Here is a 21232-nt window from a genome sequence, read left to right as displayed (position 1 = left end):
TGCAATTGATGAATGGATAAACAAACTGTGGTGTATATGTATACAATGGAATATTACTCAGCTATAAAATAATAAAATTATGGCATTTGCATGTAAATGGATGAAATTGGAGAACATCATGCTAAGGGGATAAGCCAATCTCAAAAATCCAAAGGACGAATGATCTCATTGATAAGCAGATGATGATATATTCTGGGGGGTGGGAGGGGTGAAAGAATGGAGGAAGGAGAGAATGTATAGTGGGAAAAGAGTGGTGGGAAGGGTGGGGGGAAGGAAAAATAACAGAATGATTCAAACATCATTACCCTAGGTAATGTATGATTACACAAATGGTATGCTGTTACTCCATGTAAAAACAGAAATGAGTTAATATTTTATATGGTATAATGGTTCATTTTCATTCTTTCCTGTGTGGCTGTCCAGTTGTTCTGTATTCATTGTTGAAAAAGTCTGTTCTTTCTCTATTGAATGGCCTTGGTGGTCCCTCTGTTAAAAATCAGTTGTCTGTAAACACATGACTTTCCGTGCACTTATCCTAACCAGCACCACCCTGCCTTGATTACCGTTGCTTTGTAATATATTTTGAAATTGAAAAGTGTAAGTCTACAAGTTTATTCCTTTTCAAGATTATTTTGGCTGTTCTGGGGTCCTGACAGTTACATGAGTTTTAGAATCACCTTATAAATGTCTAGGAGGAAGCCGGTTGGGATTCTGATGAAGATTGCTTTGCATCTGTAGATCAGTTTGGGAACTATTTCCATCTTGACAGTAGAGTGCTTCTTACTTATGAACATAGGATGTTTTCTCAGTTATTTACACCTCTAATTTCTTTTAATTTTGTATTTTTACATTTTGTAGTTTTACTGTGTAAGTTTATGCTGCTTTTGTTAAAACGTATTTATACATATTTTATTATTTTTGATGCTGTTGTAAATGGAATTGTATCTTTCATTTTGAATTTATAAAAATAGTTGATTAAAAAAAAACAGAAATGACATGTATCCCATTTGTTTATAATAAAAATAAATTAAAAATATAAAAAAATTAAAAAAAAAAGAGTCCCATGTGGCCTGAATAGAGGCCTAAGGGAGTGGTCACAAAAGGGCCAGGGTACACCTTTCAAAGAGAAAGAAAATGATCTTCCTAGCATGTGGGCAGATTGCAGATGTCTTCATGGCAGGAGACAGGAGGAGAGGTTCATGTACTGGGAGAAATGAACTGAGGAGGATAGAGACTCTACTCTCCCTGTGTGATAAAACCATGATCCATAGCATAAACAGAGGGGGGAAAAAAACTATAGATATATACATATTTATATTTGAAGGCTATAACATCCCTGCCTACAAACCCATCAACCATAAGGAAACTAGACATACATCTCATCCTAATCTATACAAGAAAGGAGATGTAGATGCTGAGAGTTGAAAAAAACTTTAATTAGGCAGATTGTCTCTACTTACAGAGCAGCACCATAAAGAAAATGGACACCTTGTTAAAAGACAGGCTTCTTCCTTGGCTGAGTCGGAATGTAGTCATTCCAGCAGTTTTTGTTTGCCTTTGCATGTAAACTGTGTGGATACTTTGGACCTCTTGGTTTGCTCATCTGGGATCCTGCTCATATTTTACCCACCCTCATCCAGGCTCTTAAAATTCATTTTATCTGAGAGCCAGTGATTCATCTTCTTTTCCACTCTCCTCCTCTGCACCATTCTCTGAAATCAAATTCACAAATGTCCAGTTAGTCATTGAGTAGTTCCACATCAGTCACTACAAACACATTGGGGTCCTGATCGTGGATACATAAATATCAATGGAGGACCTGTTTGGTGAGCCTAAAGTTTTCTCTGGAGGCAGCTCATGAGGACTCCATTCAAAGGTGAACTGCACTCATACCAACCATATTTCTCAGGGCCCACTGCAATTCATGTTCAGAAGACTAACTGGAGTGGAGAGGTGTAGGAACACAGGGAAGCACTTGGCAAAGTCACAGACCAATGCGTAAGCAGACTAAAACCTGAGACATAATCACAGGAGTGTGTGATGCTTCTGCATCCACACCTCACCCACAGGGCTCCAATAGTAGCAGAGCAATGAATCTTCACGAACTATAGACTCAATGTTGGATGCACTGGTGCATGCCTGTAATCCCAGTGGCTGAGGAGGTTGAGACAGGAGGATCGCGAGTTCAAAGCCAGCCTCAGAAATTCATCGGGGTAATAGGTAACTCAGTGAGACCCTGTCTCCAAATAAAATACAATATAGGACTGGGAATTTGGCTTAGTGATAGAAGTGTCCTTGAGTTCAATACAAAAAAAAAAATTCAAAAAAAAATTAATTGGACACAGAGATTCCACTTCTTGCAAAAATTAAATAACTATGATTCACAGACACAGGTGCAAAATACAAGTATTTTTATAAATCTACTATAGATGACAAGGAAGAAAATCTAACCTAGGTGACCTTGGGTGCCGTGGGATTGTTCGTTGTGAAGGTGGATACAGCACAGGGAAACTATTCTCTGGGGCACTGCACCTTGAAGATACGTGACATTATACATTTTCAAAATACACAGAATGTACAACTAGAGTAAAACAAAAGAAGTCAATTGACCTTTAATCAGTAATTTATCAATCCTGCCTTATCAGTAATGAGAATCATAGCAATCGAGCCCACGATGGGTTCCTAGGAGAAATTCTCTCTAGCAAAGGAGATGGAAGTATAAAGTAACTTTCCCATCATCACATGTTACTATGTCAAGGTCTGAAATTCCAAAGTCTGACGTTCTGTATCTTTTTAAAACAAGCTCTTCAATATTTCATTTCCACACATGATAGCTCTAAAATACTGCCTGAATTTATTTAGACATAAAGAAATGGAAATTCAAGAGAAATAAAATGATCCCTGGCCCACAATTACTAAGGGAAGCAGTCATGCTGGAGGTTGGGCAACTCCTTACTCCTGGCCTCCTGTCACCTCCCTCTTCTCTACTTTAATATGTAATGGATGCTGCCTCCTCATCTAGAGGCCACAAACCATCAGGACACAAGGACAGAGCTGAACTGCTAGGACTTCCTTGGGGTGCAATTACCTTCCATGTTCCTATTCAGCCAGCCCTAATTTTACCATGCCCTAAATATGAAAAGGAAAACAAAAAAGCTGTTCAAAAATGTCACTTTGGGAGTGGAGATTCCTGTGATTCAGGAACCATGATGTAGCTCAGTGTATTCAGGGCCTGAGACCAGCCCTACCTGGGCTGAGTTTGAGGATGAGGTGATCTGCCAGCTTATACATGGAAACAAGCAGTTCACGCAATTTGTGGCTGTCAGAACTGTGCAGAGTGAGGAGTTCCCACAGATGCTCTCTGATAAGTAATGAAACATTTTTCCCATGACATTCTCTATTCCTCAGTTCAGACAGCTCCTGGATTTGATGGTGGATGATATTGGATTCCCTGAGGTAGAACAGAGAAAAATTTAAGCTTACAGAGTTGAACAATACACTATATGGACTTTGACACACATTTCTGTGAGAACATCTCCAAGTTGTCCTCTTTGCAGAATTCTCCTTGACTGTAGCAAAGTTGTGGGGTGGGGGTACACAAAGCACACTCCTGTCACCAGAAAGTGCTCTGAGACTGCGTGACATGCCCTCATCTACTATTCTCTCATCAAAGGCACATCTTCCTGAATCTCCTTCATAAAAATGCCCCTTAGTACTCATGTGGCCAAGGACATTCCTTCATGGAAACAGACTTAGTGCATTGTGCCTAGATGGGATGTAAGCCACACTCATAAATGTGTCCTGATCCTGGGGTTAACGCAGCTGGGGTTAACGGAACAATGAAAGTAGAAGAGATCAACACATTCAAGGAATGAAATCTCTGCTGAGTGAAAGGTTACTGAGCCTTACTCTGTCAGGAGGAGAAGTGGACTAAGAGTAAATGAGATAACACTTACACAACCTTGTGGCTACCCCAAGGTCACACCACTAGGTTGCTCAATTTAACTCACCTAATTTTAGATTTGGCAAGTATATTAGCTCAATGCATTTTGAAATAATGGAAATGAAGCTTTTCATAACAATTTTAGACCATCGTGTACCATATTATTTCTTGCCTAATTGTTTTATAAATGTCTATGTGGCATGCGCCTGCCACGGGACTCTGCTCTTCTTGCTCAAATGAGCTCTTACTCCCCCCAGCTGAGCTGCCCTAATTCACAGACTCACATACCTTCCCTCCTGCCTGCACTGTGCAGAGCCCTCTTACCTTAGCTGCTCTTCTACCGTCAGTCTCTCGGCCAGTTCCCCGTCATGGGACTGCATCTTCTCCCCCAACGCGGAAACAATTAGGTCGTTGTCCTTGTTGCATTCTGAGAAGAGACAGATGTGCTTTCCTCAGTAGACAGCTGGACATGCTACTCTGGGTACTGCCTACAGAGGAGGCAGGCCCACCCCAGGGACAACAGGACCTTCAGTCCCAGCCTCTATGCAGGGATCTCTACCTCTTGAAATCTCCCCAAATATATGGTATTTGATGATCCTCACTTTAAAGATGAGAAAAGAAGCTCAAGGACATAGGAACTGTCATGAGAGTGATTCAACGTATTTGGCAGATAGGATCACATCTAACTCTGAATCCTGGACAACTGCCATCACCAAAACTAAAGTTCCTTAAGTTAAATACTGAGCTGGGAATGAAGCATTGATTCCTTGTACACTCAGGAAGTCCCCAAAGGACTACAGGGTTGAAGGTTCCCTGTGCTCACAATTTCAAGAAAAAGCAAATATCTCCAAGATAAAAAATTCTATCTGGTTGCTTTTGGGTAAAGTATAAGGCTTAAGACTGTAAATGTCTGAAAGAAATATGTCCAACACTAGTAAGTTTGTCTTAAATGAGAGGTAACAGAACAAGGAACTATGGGTGTTTCCTTGGTCCCAGGCACTGATGTAAGATCTTGAAGAGGATTAACACATTCATACATTACAAACCATAAATGTAGAATTGTATAACACAAGAGCAGAGTAGAAAACTGGGGGGCAAAAAATATAAAACTCTTTCTTGATTAGAGCCCAGGAGACTGGCTGGTGCCCATATGCAACACACAGTTAACCCAACAGGTTCTTGAGGGATATTTTTCTTTTTCAACATCAATTTTTTCCTACAGTTATATGATTCTGAGAAAAGTCATTAATAAAATATGGTCTGCCTTATTCCAAACCTCATTTCTTGAATTCCTTAGCAGGCTTCTATACTTACTTCTTTGGTATTCCTTCACATTAAAAATTGTACCACTAATTTTTGAAAACAAATCTGGTGAAGGAAGAAAATTTGAGCTCAGTGGCAGCAAGGTTTTTTCTAAGGATAGTGATTAACACAGGTCCCTGTTTCCATGATTCCTTTAGTCCCAACAGCCCACCTTATACAAAGGGCAATGGGCTCCATTTCCAGGCTAACTATGGGAGGGGAGGGCCTGCCCTGCAGCACTGCTTGGATTTCCCTGGGGTTGGTGGTTTCCCCACACCTACCCTTATTCTCACTTTGATCTAGTGTGCGCTATGGATTCTCTGATGTTCCAGAAACACCTTCCATTGCAGTGCATGGAGAAGTCTCTCCTGCAGTTCCAACAAGAGCCTGTGTCCCTGGAACCAGGGATTTCCCCTCACCAACAGAGTTCCTGGTCTGTGGTATCACTTCTGGATACCATGGTTTCCATTAGCAGTAGACCATATTCAACTCCCCTAAAGAAGGTCTGGGCTCTATTACACTGGTTGCCAGCATTACCAGAAAGTGCTGTCCAATTAGTACTCAACAGAAGCTTGAACGGAAGGGAGGATCACTAGTCCCAGACCTTTAGAACAACATGGTTGTTATATGTCTGTAGGATCTGATATGGTAGAGAGAGGATCCTAATAAAAAAGATGTGAGCTACTCTTGAGGACGAAAAGGTATTTCCATGCCTCTAGTTGCTGGGAATTAACCCTATTCCCAACCTACACTTCATTGTAAACTAGAAGTTGCTGTAGTCTTTGTGCCTCATTATTCCATTGTTAGCAAAAGAAAGGCAAAAATACCAATACCTATTCTTGCAGAAATGTGCTAACAATGGGATGTATTTTGAGGAAAAAAAGGAGAATAAATTTTGGAGAAAATTTTATTCTCAGAGGGGAAACAGATCATCACACCTCACTTTAGTGACTCCAAACTTATCTACAACTCATCTACAACTTACGATACTTCTGGAGCTGTTTTGCCAGGGAGTAGGTCATAGATTTACAAATGAGAAATTTTTCTTTGAGGTCGTGGACCTGATTGCTCTGTTGTAACTGAGAATGCAATTCCAGGATGACTTCTTCAAGATCCATTTCTTCCCCTACATTAGGAGAAGAACTGACAGGTACTGCCATGATGTTATTAGCAGTACCTTCACAGCCAGGGCCTGCAAAGAAGAAACCCAGGCATGTCATAGGTTAAAAACAAATGAAATCAAGTAGGATTCACCAGGACTAAGGGACGACAGTAGCAGTCATGATTAACTTACTGTTGAGAACAGATTAATCAACAACCCACAACACTTGAAAGTCCTTCACCCTCCAAACAAGGCTCTGTCTGTAACTAAAACGCAGACAGCACTGAGTAGGTAGGGCTGAGTGTGCCAGGTAACAGGCTAACAGAATTAGAAGGTGGGATGTGTCATGGAATGTGAGGAGCCCCTCCCTTCCAGTGGCCAGGCTGATTCACTGGTCTCTTGAGAAGGGAGAAGGTCACCACTGGTGTGGACCACCACTCATCTGCCAGTCTCAGTAGTTGTGTACCCTTATGCCATTATTACCAACTTCTATTTGAAATCCCTCCCCAAACTAATCGTATTTCACATTTCTTCTTAGTGTGTATGTTGAGAATCCTCAAAGCACAAATGGTTTCCTAAAAAGTTGTATTACCTACAGAGCTACCCAGTAGTCTCATTATTTCTTTAATATTAAAGTAGATCTTAAAGCTTTTTCTCGAGTGAAAAATGCAAACTGGCAACAGGGAAACAGTTAAGATGTTCTTCCCTGAATTTCCACGTATTATTTCTAAAGCCATAAAAAATACAGAACAAACATTACTCTGAAACACTAAAAAAGTAAACTATGAGTGTTTGAAATTATTTTCTGCACGTTATCAATATTATCTTTTTTTAAAATTTTGTCCTCTTCTCTCTCTCTCTGGAACATTTGTTGGTGTATAAGGCTCTAAAGGAAGTCCTCACTTCCATTAGAAAAGTCCTATTGGTTCAGGTGAAGACAGGATGAATTTGGTAGAGAATGGTTGCAGATCATACAGTACATATTAAGTGTTCACTTGGTCCAAAGTTCTGCACTCCTTTTCTAAGAAACAATGCTACTCTGACCCAGCTCACATCCTGTTTCAGAAACCTCAAGTCCTTTCCTCCACTACTATCTGGCCAGTGGACAAACTCCTCCTCCTCCTATGTCTCCTACCTAGGATGCCTTTCCTTTCTTGGCCCCAGAGTCACAGCCATCTTTCCAGCTTGTTTAATGCATGAGGGGCCTCTCTGGGGTCAGTGAAAGTCTTTGCTTCTTGGTATAGGGCCACCAATTGGGTCACATAGGAATGTATTTTCTCCAAAAGTCACAAGAAGCTACTAAGTGCAGAGAATATTCTCTCACTGTAGAACAATTAACCCCACTCATATATTGAATTCCTCTGGCTTCACTTTCTGCACAAACACATATTCAGGCTTTCCAGACCATCTCTATGTGGCTTCCCTTGATTTTGCTACTATTTAAATATGATCTGAGAATGGAAACATGAAGGGAAACCACGCTGTGTTTGTGAACCCTCAACTGTGGGACACTCATTGGAAGAGATTTTCCAGATTCCTCTTGTAGCAAATCCTCAGCAAATAGAGGCCAGTGCTAACTCTGCTCTTCACTGCAATCTTCCCTTCACCAGATTGGGCTATTGGTGTCTGCTATCGATGTTCTCACCTATTGAGAACAATGGCTGAATTTGGAGGAGACATTTTAAGCTCCTTTGAGTTAGGGCTGGATACCCTTCCTACCATGCCCCAATGAAACAAGCACAATGCTTTACCCATAGAAGCTCAGCAAATGTATTCATTGAGCTTAGCTCACCTAAGATTAAGTGCTCTAGAAAAGTGGAGATTTTACAGTTTATAAACATGATAAGGTAAACAGAGGAGCAAACCATGGGTGTTAGTTGATTTTAAGAACACAAGAGTTATCAACTGCCATTTACTTGAACATAAGAAAGCCAGGATTTTAGCCACACTCTCCTCCCTTTGTACTGCAAACCTGAAAATTACTTCCATTCTTTCCCTGCATTTGAAATGAACTTTAAGAAAAAATAACGAGTTACATGTGGAGGGATATGAACAACATCAGTTTGTTTTGATGTGGATAGAGAATGCTGAGGTTCAGAGAAAACATCATGATAATTTTCACAAGGATGAACTTATGTCTCACCTACCTTGCCTCTTTTCTTTCTCCAGCAGGTAAGAACACACTCAATAGCTACTGATGTCATCAGAATCATCCCCAGACAGTGAGAATATGAATTTCTATGAGATAACCTGGAGACCCGGTGTTGGTAGTAGTCTGAAAAGTTGCCCATTATTATGCAGAGACCTGTTACAAACAACCAGTAGGAGCCTCAACTTGACTACCAACATTTTTTGACACAGAACTGGCTATATTCAAAAATTAGCCCATTATCAATTCTTGGATTTGCTGGTCACCAGATTGACAGCTCTGTCAAAGCTAAGATTATGTTCTATCTATCTCTCTAGTCATAGTTTCCACTGAAGCCCAAGCACTGAGGAACTAAGCAGGGTCCACTCAATGAATGCAAAAAAGTGGTTGCAAACCACTGTTATTAGAATTAAGTCCCTTTACAATGTCATCAAGTCTTCCTGTTAGGACCCCTTCAATGAGTCCATGAGAGTCAGTACATCACTGTGCATATGATGCTGAAGATCAAACTGTCCTCAGAACAGTTTGTGTTTCCCACCTATAAACTTACATTGCAATTTAGGGTTGTAATCAGGGCTCTGGTCAGTTTTAACTTTTTCAGTTGTATAAAAGTTAAAGGTTGACTGAAAAAAGACTTCAGGGATGATTTACTCTTGTTCTAAAAGATGGGTCTTAGAGAAGTGTCCATGTGCCAATGATTGATGAAGACCACGCCCCCCAGAATAAAGAGGAAGCGGAGTTGAGGGAGCTGGAAAAAAGGAAATACAGCCTACAAACTGTGGGATTTCAGAGACAGTGCCATCTGTTTAAAAGATGTTTTTCATCATAGATGGACACTGTGTTGGCTCTGCCTCAGTGTCGTAATTACACAGATAACAGAACAGGAAAGAGTTCAGAGTGAAAACCATAGAAGTGGGTGAAGTGCATAAACAAAGCTGAATTTGACACCCAACTATTCAGCGAATACAACTTCCTGCATTTGGAAAGTTGCAGAGAACTTGTGCCTTCTAGGGTCTTCCTATCGATAGTTGACATCATATGATATGTTGTTGTTGTGTAGGTGCTATTTTTGTTATGGCAGAACAGGTCATGATCTTGGGATAACAGTCCAGAAACAAGTTATTCATATTATTCTCACTTCAGGGTTTAGAAAGCAACAAGTGATATTTTTTAAAGGGCATGAAGTCCGCAAGACTCCTTAGATCCCTTTGGACAGTTCCACTCTACAACTATCATAAAGAAAATCAATTACCTGGTAAGAGGACTATGTCATCTTTGGTTATGTGAACAATATCATGGCAAACAGTCACTTTATACCTTTGATTATGGTGTTCACAGCTAATTTTGATCTCTTGATGTATATTTTAGAACACTCAAACCCCATTATACTACCTTTGCTTATTAGCCTTGATCATTCATTGCTACATGGAATCTAGTGACTCTCCATCTTCTTCTTCATCTGTCTCATCATATTCTGCAAAACAATGGAGAAATGTCCAAAGTCATTAAATAGCTCTATTTTGCACATTTCCATACAGCAGCCTACCTGAGCCTGCTGGCATAAATTATGTGTTTATGAATTTAGGATGCACACACAGAATTGTACTGAATGATCTCATATGTTGAATTTAAAGAAATGCTCTGTGTTGATGTGCTGATCCTTCATGTGCACTCACGAGGTGTCTGGATCATTATGGCAGGCTCTGAGTTCAATGGTAGAGTCTAAATGTACTTTTGTCTCATGGTCACTGGATGCTTGTCCAGGTTCTTCTGGATTCCTACAGTTACATCTCTATTCTTTATACAAAGCTCATTCCCAGGCTTAAGTGTTCTGCATGTCTCCACAGTCCTCAAACAGAACCTATTCCCTGTTGTGCATTTGTTTCCATATTGAGAGTTTGGTGCTCATCTCCAAGGTGGCTTCCACAGTGTACTATGGGCAATTTCTCTTTGGAATCTGTTCTAATATGAACCAACATTTCTACCACCACATTCTTTTTTTTAACTGAAGCAACCCCAAACATGAACCACCACTATGGAATCTTAAAATAAATCCACGGGAATCCCTTCATTCAATTGCTACAGCTAAATGCAACACATTATTTGATTCACTTTACAGGAGAGAAAGCAAAAACACCATAAGGCAGAAGTGAACCATGTGCCTACAGGTATAAAAGCCAGAGCTCAGGAAGAGCTGGGGAAACTTTACTAGTCCAGTCTCTCTGCCCTCTAAGAATCTGCCTCCTGTCCTTGAGCACTGGTAGTTGCTACCTCTTGCCCCAGAGGTCACATACCATCGGGGAGGACAGAGAGAGTTGGAATACCATCACCTCCGATATAATGCAGCTGTCCTTTTGTTCCCGCCCACACTGTACTCATCCTGCCATGGCCTTGACTGTGATGGAGAAACCAGAACATCTGGTGAAATGTTACTGGTGGAGGGGTGGACTGTCCCGTGAACCAGGGACTTCAGAGCACCTCAGTGTGATCAAGCCCACCCAACCTGCACTGAGACTGAGGCAAGGCTTTCTGCCAGCCTGCAGCCCTCAGCCAGTTACTTCTGAATGTCCTGCCCCTGGTAGCTATCAGGGTCGTCCTGTGATAGGAATTTTTTTGACTGCTGACTTAGGTAGAAGTCAGAATCTCTCTTCTTATATCTTCTGGCTTAATTGATGCGGTCCTTACACCTGAACTTGGATCAGAAAATAATATTTCCTAAGGTGGTATAGAGACATTTTCAGAATGGGAAAATGGGATTTCTCTCTCTCAAATACCTTCCAATTGTGATTCTGGCTCATTTCTTGTAAACTGCAACATTTTCTTTTCTCATTACATTTTATAAGCTGTGGCCCAGTGAAGACATGCTCCTGAGTCATCAATAGAAGCCCAGTTCTTCTGACTCTTAACGGTGGGATGGCATGTGATATTTTTATTTTTCAGTTTGTTTCGTTTTTGCTATAAAGTGACCCATACAGGAAACATATGCCTCTTGCTTGGAGCCAAGAAAACATGGTACCATTTCCAAAAATAGATGTGATTTTGCCATCCTTCTTGGATAGCCATGAATGCTCAAAGAACATTGTTGAGAATTTACATTTAACAGGACAAGTAGAGGAAAAGTCAGATAACTCACTGCAAAACAATCATTTGGACTGATGATGAGGCATCTGCATGTTGAAGAACTGTCTGAGTTTCCTTGGATACATTCACTCTCCTCACCCCTGCCTGCATCGCTCCATACCTTGCATTTGCCAGTGAGTGCCCAGGTGGGACAGGCGTGGCTGTAAGTAGGAAGAGTGCAAGATAACTGACCCACCCAATGACTGTGCTTCAAACCTGGTCCTAGTGTTTTACTCAAACCAATGAGTGACCACAGTACCTGGCTGCAAGGAGATCTCCCTACTGTCCCAGAGGGCTGAAATTAAAGAATATTGAGGTTACCTGGGAAGTCTTCTTCTTCTAAGGGGTGTACTCACTTGCCACATCCAGAGTAAACCACATGCTCCTCGTCCAGGAGGCTGGACTGTTGGGAAACCAGTGGAGTGAGACAAGCCATGACAGCTGGAATGAGCTGAAAACACCCCATCTAATGAGTCCACCAGCACTTCCATTTATGTCCTCCTCTTCTTGCAGTGCCATTGCTGAGCCCTGGTATGTAAGGAGAGCAGAATGCTAAACATTCAATAATTGGACTTCACACCTCCTCACCTGGTCTTGACTGAAATCTTTAAGGAAGAGCTTCAGAAAGCAGAGTGGCTATCCCTTCAAAGCAGAGGAACACGTCAATCCCCTTTGCTTAGAATATGAGTTTCAAGGGAGTTTGAGGAGGGTGGAGTGTGAGAGAGGGCAGCAGGTGCTCAGTTCACTAGTTAAGTAACACTGCTGATCAGGAAGGAGACTCGTCTTTCCCTGTGTGGTTCAGGCATGCCATGCCACAGTGACAGTCATAACAGATGGGACAACCCCAGTGTCCTTTGCTCCACTTTCCTTGCAAGGTTCTGGCAAGTAAGGATTCCCAAGGCATTACTCATTCCAAAAGATGTTGGGCATTCAGGTCTTGCTCTTTAATATTTTGATTTAATATGACTTTGGTTTGGTTTGGTCACATTTCTTGCTATGGAATCCCAGTCAACAAACTCAGGCCAAGCTCACAGAAAATGATGTGCATCTCCTAACTACCTTACACAAGAGAGTGCAGTGGTTCACTGTGAGTGAAGGAAACCTGACTTTGGTTTAACACTATTGGAAGAACTCTAAGTTACTACAGGTAAAAACTAATGGAAGGTAGAAAACAAGAAAAGAATCACCAGGGAGGAAAAAATTGATCCCCTTCCTGGTTATCAGAATGGTGAAATAAGTACATTCAGCACTTTCTGCTCTTCCCCAGACCTGCAATCTCAAGATGTCACCATTACATACATGACCCATGATTTTCTTATTTAACTGGAGTTCACTGGTCCTATTGCTTCAGATTGCCTTGAGTATCTGCAAATATATACAGACAGAAACAGTCCCAAGAAAAACTTAACTTTATGCCCCATTACCAAACCTGGGCCAATTTAAACACAGGGTGAGCACATTCTTTATGTGATAAAAGGAAACTCTGAGGAGGACACTCATGGAAGTCTTGGGTTGTATTTTCTGAGAAACGAAAAGGTGTCCTTTCCTTAGTCACTAGACAGATATCCCTTGTTTGGTCAATTAATAGCTTCACATTTTAGATGATCAGTTAAAACTATTAATTATCCAAGTGATCAAGAAAAGATTGAAGACTGATTTCTAGAAAACTTTCTTCAAGACTCATACCTTACACCAGAAGCTGCTGTTTCTTGGTAGATTTGAGATTATATACTGGGACTGAAATGATATGTGTATATACAGAACTTCCATGAGAAAAGAACTTTGGTGCTAGTGAGAAAACAGGATAATTTCTATTAAAGGGAGTGGAATATGTCAGGCTCCAGTTCAGGCCTTCTGGAATAATTCTAAAACACTAATGAGAGACCATGCCAACACTATCTCCTGTGAGGCAATCAGGAGTACTAACCTATTTATACAGTCACTAATCTCAAAGTAGACTTACTGTTCAGGATCAAAAATTAGCACAGATATTATGGAGAGACCAGCTGATATAGCTTGGAGGAAAGAGAGCATGTAGACCTCTGCTACACACATGCATCAGTGGTGCCTGTGAGGCTGTTGTAGTCTCCACAACCACCCTACTCTGGTTATTCCTGGGTTCACCATCCTGAAGTTTCATTGCACCCCTGAGAAATATGACTGAGAGGAGTACAGTTCTCTTTTAATGAACTACCCCCAAGCTGCATCCAGAGAAGAGACTTCATGCTCACCCAGAGGTCAACACTGGAGCAGGGAGGTTGGTGGATGTTAGGCAATTCATAGTGAAAGGAGGATGTCTCACAGCCCTCATCCAATGAGTCCTTCAGGACTTCCTCCACTTCTTCCTTTTCCTCCTGTCCTTCTTTGCTCAGCCTGGTGTGATAAAGTGTATCATTAAACATTAAACCAAGAAGGATTAGATACAAGAGTTCCAGGTGGTCCTGAAAGATACCTAAGGGAGTGGTCACAGGTCAGGGGTACAACCTTCTAAGAAAAAGAAATTGGTCCACCTAGGATAATGGCAGAGTGCTGCTGCTTTCATGAGTTTCTTCATAGGAGAAGATACACTGACTAGAAGTGAGCTGAGAATGATGGATGAGAATCCCCACTGCGTGATACAACAGTGACCCACAGAGTGCACACACGCGTGCACATACACACACACACACACACACACACACACACACAGTGGCTCAAACTTTTCTATAAATTGTGTCCATTTTTACATATATCAGAGGTTGAAGCTCTTGAGACATTGCAGAATCCAAGAGATTTTGTGCATTCTAGGATTCTTTCTCCATATTGTGAATAGATATCATAATTTTCTGGTTCTTTGATATGAAATCCCTGCAAATAAGCTACAGTCAACCACACATAAACCAGATATACATCTCTACCTCAATTTATCCACGCAAGAGTACAGAGGTAGATTCTGAGTTTAAAAACTTTGGTGAAGCTTGATTATTTCTACCCTCATGAAGTCCAGCATAGGACAGTTGCCCCAATGAGATGCTTATCAAATAAATGGGTAAATTTGTGTTTGTGTTACTTGGAATCTCAGAATATCTTGGGCTGGAACCATAAAAAAAGACTTGGTAAAACCAAGACGTGCAGGAAAAATATAGGAAATTGTTGGAAATTGGCTCTTATATTAGAAGTAGCAATGTGGTATCTTTCCTATATGAATCAATGAATCAATCCACCTACCTATTTACCTTCATACACATGTGAGTGTATATATACATACACAAATATACAGGCATTATATTTTATGACATTGTATAATCTTTTTTCAAACATGAAGTCAAATTGTTTTATAAATTTTGTTATTAAACTTGGAATTGTATTCTTTTGTTTCTCATTTGAAAGAACAAAGAGAATTTAAATCATATTAGTTTACACATTATCTTTTAGTTACAATCTGCCAACACCAAGTGACCTGTTAGGTAGAAATCAAAACATCTCTATTATACTCTCTTCATTTTTCAACTGTTATCTGTAAGAAAGACATTACACAGAACATAGCTACAAAAAGGAAGTTACATAAGTCTTATCTTGATCAACTGCATTAAAAATGAGATTTGTCTGCATATAGAGTTATTCAAAACAATCATTTAATAACTTCTTCATTTGATATATGGTTGTCCCTTGATCTGTAGAGAATGATTTCTGGACTTTTCCTCAGGTACTGAAGTATACTGATGCTCAAATCCCTTAAGTAACATGGTGTAGTATCTGCATATCATGTACACACACACTTCCTGGTACTATCAGTCATCTACAGACTCTACATGATACCTAATACAATGTAAATGGTATCTAAATGGTTTTTTTTTTATTTGTTAAAGAATTTTATTTTAATGTTTGTATAATGTGTGTGCATATATATAAAATATGCATATATATAAAACATTTGTACTAGTGCTTAAAAATTTGAGTTGTTAACAAAGTTTGTGTTCTCACTGTTTATCACAAGATTTACCAAAGAACTGTCTTTCTGTGAGTGTGTGTACATTAAACTTGTGAGTTTGATGTTATCTATTTGCATTTTATATTTATTGTTTAGACAATATATTATTGTCTTAATATTTTACATTCACATATGCATTTTACAGTTATTAACTCTTTCAGCTCAGGAATTTTATACTGTATTGTTTACAGAATGACAAATCAGCCTGTACATGTTTAGTATAGCTGCAGCCAGGAAGAGGTCCAACTACATACATTATGAATGATCTGCGGTTGATTGAATCCACAGATGTGGAAACCACAGATATGAAGGAACAACTGTACTCAAGTTGCTTTAAGACCATTTTATGTAATTGCATTTGCTTTTATAACAAAGAAAAGCTTTAGTTTAAGATTTGTGTGAAGTGTTAATATTTAATTGCTTTGTATCCAATGAAAATGTGAACCTAGTTGCTTCTAAAGTATGACTGTTTTCATAATCCTCATTTCAAAATTAAAAGACACCAATGATTTTACCCTAAGATTGCTTAATGTTATTAACTGTGTTGGCTATCCCTATGTGCACCCATTAAAAAAAAAAGGTTATGTAGGTTATTTATCAGCTAGATTAAGTCTTTCATTATTTCTAATGTTTACAAGGTGATTATATAGGAATTTGTATGATTTAGCATAGAAGTTTCCTATATTTGGTTTCTGGCAGTTTTATAATCTCTCATATTTCTACACTGAAGGATTCACAGACATGCTACACAATATTCACACTGAAGTACAATGAACTGAATGCAAAGATTATGGTTTTTAGAAGAAGTAAAAATTAAATTTGTCAATAACACATTGTTCAATGTGTGAACACACATTATCTACTTAATATTATTTAATAATATTTAATAATGAATTAATGAACATTTAATAAAATTACATTTAATAAAGCACTGCTTTTATTAAAACATGCCTCAAACTAATTAATGTATTTCAGTACTCCATTCCAATCTTACCAAAGTTCTTGTATAATCCTGTCCTTTTTCCTTGGGAAACTGATTGGATTCAGTGTTCAACACAATTAACTAACATTATGACAAATCAAATTTTTATAGTAATGGGAAAATAAATAAGTGTGAACTGTATCGGTGCCTGGTTGTTCTTTTTGGGTTTGTGTTTTGTTTTTGCTCTGGGCAAAATAATATGCTTTGTATCACACAGGGGGTATTCTATTTAAACATACAAAATATATTCTTTGTATATTAATTAAAGACATTAGCAATCACGTTATAACTAGAATGAAACAGTCTGGGCTTAAGCCACTTCATGAAAGATAAAGATGACATTTCTGACAGACTGCTTGAATAAGATGGGTATTGACAGAACTAAAAAATAATATTAATTCAAACAGATCTTACATAGTGGAAAAATTATAGAATATTCATAAACTATATGCAATTGAAGTATACATAACCAATTTATGTATACACAAGATTCATGCCATGATAAACAGTAAGTAGTATGATTACACACCAAGGGAGAAAAAAGAATGAAGCTTTGCCTCCTAATTAATAACTGACTACAACAAAAATATTTTTAGGGCTCATAATACTATTCACATTATGAAAATAGCACTGAACTATTATTTTGGGGGAGATTAGTTAAGCATTGTGAAATAAACACAGCACCTATACTGAGAGTTCAATTAAGCATTACTGATTTGATGCTTATCTGGTGAACTTCCAAGTACAAACTCCAGGAAAATGAGGGATTGGCCAATAAAATCTTAAAACAACTTAAGGGACACAATGTGGGGAAAATGATGAAACACAATCAAATGAGCAAACTGAGAATTTTGATTACTATGCTGATAAAATACACAGGATTTTTTTGGCCCAAAATAATTTGTCAAGTACCAGAACAGAGGTCAAACAAGTTGTTTTAGTCATCCTCAATCACTGCTTGTGACTCTGAGACAAAAGAAATCAAGGGGATGAAACTAAATAAACGTCAAAGATGGTACCTGTAGGTCGAGTCTTGGACATTTTTCCTCTAACACAGACAACTGACTAAATATTTTTAACAAACATTTTTCCATGAATACTTTCGGCAGGGCATTATGCTTAGTAGTCAAAAGAGGAGAATTAATGATAGTAAATTACTTATATTTCAGATATAAAACCTATCATTTATGTTGTTGCTAAAAGAGAGACAGCATCAAGATTTTAAATTATAAGTTTAGAATAGTCATTAAGTTCCTGAAAACTAAGAGGAGTTTAGGTTTAACCTTTGCCCATTTTAGGAAACTGCCAAAACTACTATTGCTCTCTCAGTAACTACCCCTATGAAACACAAACATTTTGTAGATATTGTGTGTCCTATGAAATTACAAATGTGTGAACTTGATGCTTGATCAAAAAAAAGTTAATCTCATTTTATCACCTTTAAAAATTAAAACGAGAACAAATTGTCATTCAATCATAGGTCTGCACCATTTTGTATAGTAGTGTTGTAATATATAGATAAGTGTGTGTGAATGTTACTACATATACATATGTGTCTATATACAGTACCTAGGCAAATACACATATGTATCTAAATATCACACTAGTAACATATTCACTTGTATCTGTGATGGCTCTGTACTGGCTCTGGTCTGTCTTCTATCTTTCATCCACTGTTATATTGAGAAATACAGGAGGTATGGGCAGGATTAATCCAATGGTTGTCAGGAAGAGAGTAAAAGAAAACTACCTGTATCACAAAGAATGCAATCCTCTGACCTTGATCACTTCAGCTTAGTGCTGAATCAGATAGATAGGAACCTTTACATAAATTAATCAAGTATATGATATTTTGCCTTCAGTCCTTTAATGAATAATGTATATCTCCTCTAACAATTTAGTCTTTTTTGAAACTACAAAATTCAGAATATCAAATTACTCTTCAGTAAAAATTCTTGGAAATCTGAATTATACTTAGAAAGGGAAAAATGTACTTACTTGGAAATTCAGAATCTCTAATATTATTCTAAAAGCTTTCTTGAACTCTTACATTCTAAGCTTTTAAAGAATCATATAATATAAAATATAACACTTTCCAATAATGAGTAGCCTAAGGCATGGAAAATTACAAAAATGCATGCCACACACTCAAAGAAATTTAAGAAAATTGAAAAGGATTTTACCGTTATTTTAAATATAAATGAAGTTCTAAAGACTAGAGAATATCAATAAGAGACTATAAAGAGCTTGAGTCAATATTAACACTGTTGGAATTTAGCCCTGTAGGAGTGAAGCTATCAGAAATTCCACAGTCAGAATCAAAGTGTGATTTCATAAATACAGGTTAAAAAAAAAAAAAAACTGGTTAACCAGAAAAAGGAAAATGAATCAAAAGTTTATGCAAAACAAATTAGCTTTCTAAACCAAGATGAATTTAACTTCAAGAATTGCTAAAATCACTGCAGTACTCTTCACTTTCTAAGGTCCCAGAAACCTTTCATTATTTTGCAAAGAAAATAGCACACATGCAGCAAATACATACATTTATGCATATTTTCTTTGCATACGGGTATATAAAATTTTGACCAGGATCTTTATTTGTTTTTATAGGATTCAAACAATAGGGATATTGGTCAACATCACATTTTGACTTTTAAACCTAATTTCTTATTTTTCATAGTAGATATTTAAACTTGTTTTTCAGTCTAGTCAATATTCACACGTTAGTTTAATTTGGGGTGTTTAATTTCCTAGAGATTAGACCTCAAAATTACAAATTACAGTCACAAATTGCAATGAAAATGAAGTCTCACAGATTACTATGTTACTTTTTCTAATTGTATTATACATATTACATCAGTCATATATAACAAAATCCTTAAAATAGTACATGACATATAGTAAGCATTTGATATGTCAAGTGTTATTTGTGACATTCATTACTACTAATTCATTTACAATTATCTCATTTTCTCTTTAGACTAAAATGATGTTCACATGATAAAGTTACATAACATGAGAATTTAAATTTTTATAATAAATATTTTAAGTTTAGTGGTGGGTAGATAGCTTCTGGAAAAGTTCTGATGACCTTCAAATCTTAGATACGTGGTTCATAGAAGAAATTAAATTCATCTATGTTGATAAGAATTTCCATTTCTTTGTAGGAAACTTAACCTTGTGTAATCTAAAGAACAACAATAAATATAGTCCCTATTTAATTATACTTTTTTATATATCAAGTTGCATCCTCAGTTAATTATAAATGCCTTTTACTTTTAAGGCTAACTTGTTCTGGACTAATGAGTTTCTGTACATCTGTTCCTCCTTTTCTTGTCCACTGGTATTTAGATGATCATATGAAAAACTGTCATGGTTTTTACTTATAAAAATGGTAACTTCATATGGATCAATCAAATACATAAGTCTTTCCCCAAAACACAATTACATCACATCGTGGTTTTTAAGAAAGGTGCTTTCTGATTCTCCAAATATGGGACCCGATAGACGGCGAAAAGAGTACTTCCTAACCCACTTTCTATCGATGATCAAGCATGATCATATTTTTTTTAAATCATATCAAAGAACTTAGGTTTATGACAGGATTTTATTTTTATTTCTGTTTACTTTTTAATTGACAAATAAAATTGTCTATCTTGACAGTGCATACCATGATGCACTGGTATTTGTACACATTTTGTAATAGCTAAATCAAGCTAACTGAGGTATTTGTTTCCTCACATGTTCATCATGGTTTTGTGGTAAGAATATTTAAAACTGACTCTCAGCAATTTTCAAGCATTCAGCACGCTCTTAGAACTATAGTCACCATATTCCACAGCAGATAGCCTGAATTTATTCTTCCTATCTACCAGAAATTCTATCTCTTGACGACATCTTCTCACATCCCCACAGCTTCTGGCAGCCACTATTCTACTCTTTGTTTCTGTTCCAATTTTGGAGATTCCACAAATGACATCATGCAATATTTATCCTGCTGTGCATGATTCTTAGAATAATAGCCTCCAGGCTCATCCACATAGTCACAACGACAGAATTTCCATCTTTATGAATACTGCATAGTATTCCATCATGTAAATACACATTTCGTCTTTCTATTCATGTGCTGATAGACATTCAGGCTGATTCCTTATCTCAACTAATATGAATAATTCTACAAAGAATAGTGAAGTGCAGAGAACTTTTTGAGAAAGCTCATTTTATTTTCTTTCAATATATATCTAATCAGAAGAGGAATTGCTGGATCATTTGGTAGTTCTTTTTTGATTTTCTGAAGAATCTCCATAGTGGTTTCCACGATGGCTACACCAATTTACAGTCCTACAAATAATGTAAAAAGGCACCTTTTTCTCTATTATCCTTGCCACAATGTTACTTTTTGCCTTTTTGGTAATTCTCATTCTAACATATGTAAGGTGGTATCTCAATTTGCATTTCTATGATAATTAGTGATATGTGACTTTTTTATATACCTGTTTGTCATTTTCATGTCTTTCTTTTAGAAATGACTTTTAAGGTCCTTTGTCCCTTTATCAATTAGATTATTTGTTTGCGTGCTATTGAGCTCTTTGGGTTCTTCACACATTTTGGATATTAACTGTTATTAGAGAGATGGTTCAAAAAACAGACATATATACCAATGG

The 21232-nt window shown here is 37.8% G+C and overlaps 1 protein-coding gene across 3 annotated transcripts in view; it reads right to left on the bottom strand.

Annotated features, from left to right (window-relative positions):
* Positions 1–1472: 1472 nt before the first annotated feature.
* The window catches only part of LOC124970036 (putative neuroblastoma breakpoint family member 5), a 33079-nt gene continuing 13319 nt past the window's right edge, over positions 1473–21232 (bottom strand). Inside the window, exons 2-8 of one of the 3 annotated variants that reach the window (XM_047536685.1) lie at positions 13848–13989; positions 11973–12144; positions 9889–9970; positions 6231–6437; positions 4268–4370; positions 3249–3451; positions 1473–1712 (exon numbers count right to left, since the gene is read on the bottom strand). In XM_047536685.1, coding sequence (XP_047392641.1) covers positions 1657–1712; positions 3249–3451; positions 4268–4370; positions 6231–6405 — 537 coding nt within the window. In that variant the 5' untranslated portion in view covers positions 6406–6437; positions 9889–9970; positions 11973–12144; positions 13848–13989 and the 3' untranslated portion in view covers positions 1473–1656. Of the gene's footprint in view, positions 1713–3248; positions 3452–4267; positions 4371–6230; positions 6438–9888; positions 9971–11629; positions 11708–11972; positions 12145–13847; positions 13990–21232 lie in introns of those variants that run through there. The other 2 variants (XM_047538752.1, XM_047539386.1) reach the window with 2 other exon arrangements.

This window comes from Sciurus carolinensis, chromosome 1, assembly GCF_902686445.1.
Source record: "Sciurus carolinensis chromosome 1, mSciCar1.2, whole genome shotgun sequence".
NCBI classification, from domain to species: Eukaryota; Metazoa; Chordata; class Mammalia; order Rodentia; family Sciuridae; genus Sciurus; species Sciurus carolinensis.
This window is presented reverse-complemented; position numbering and strand designations above follow the sequence as displayed.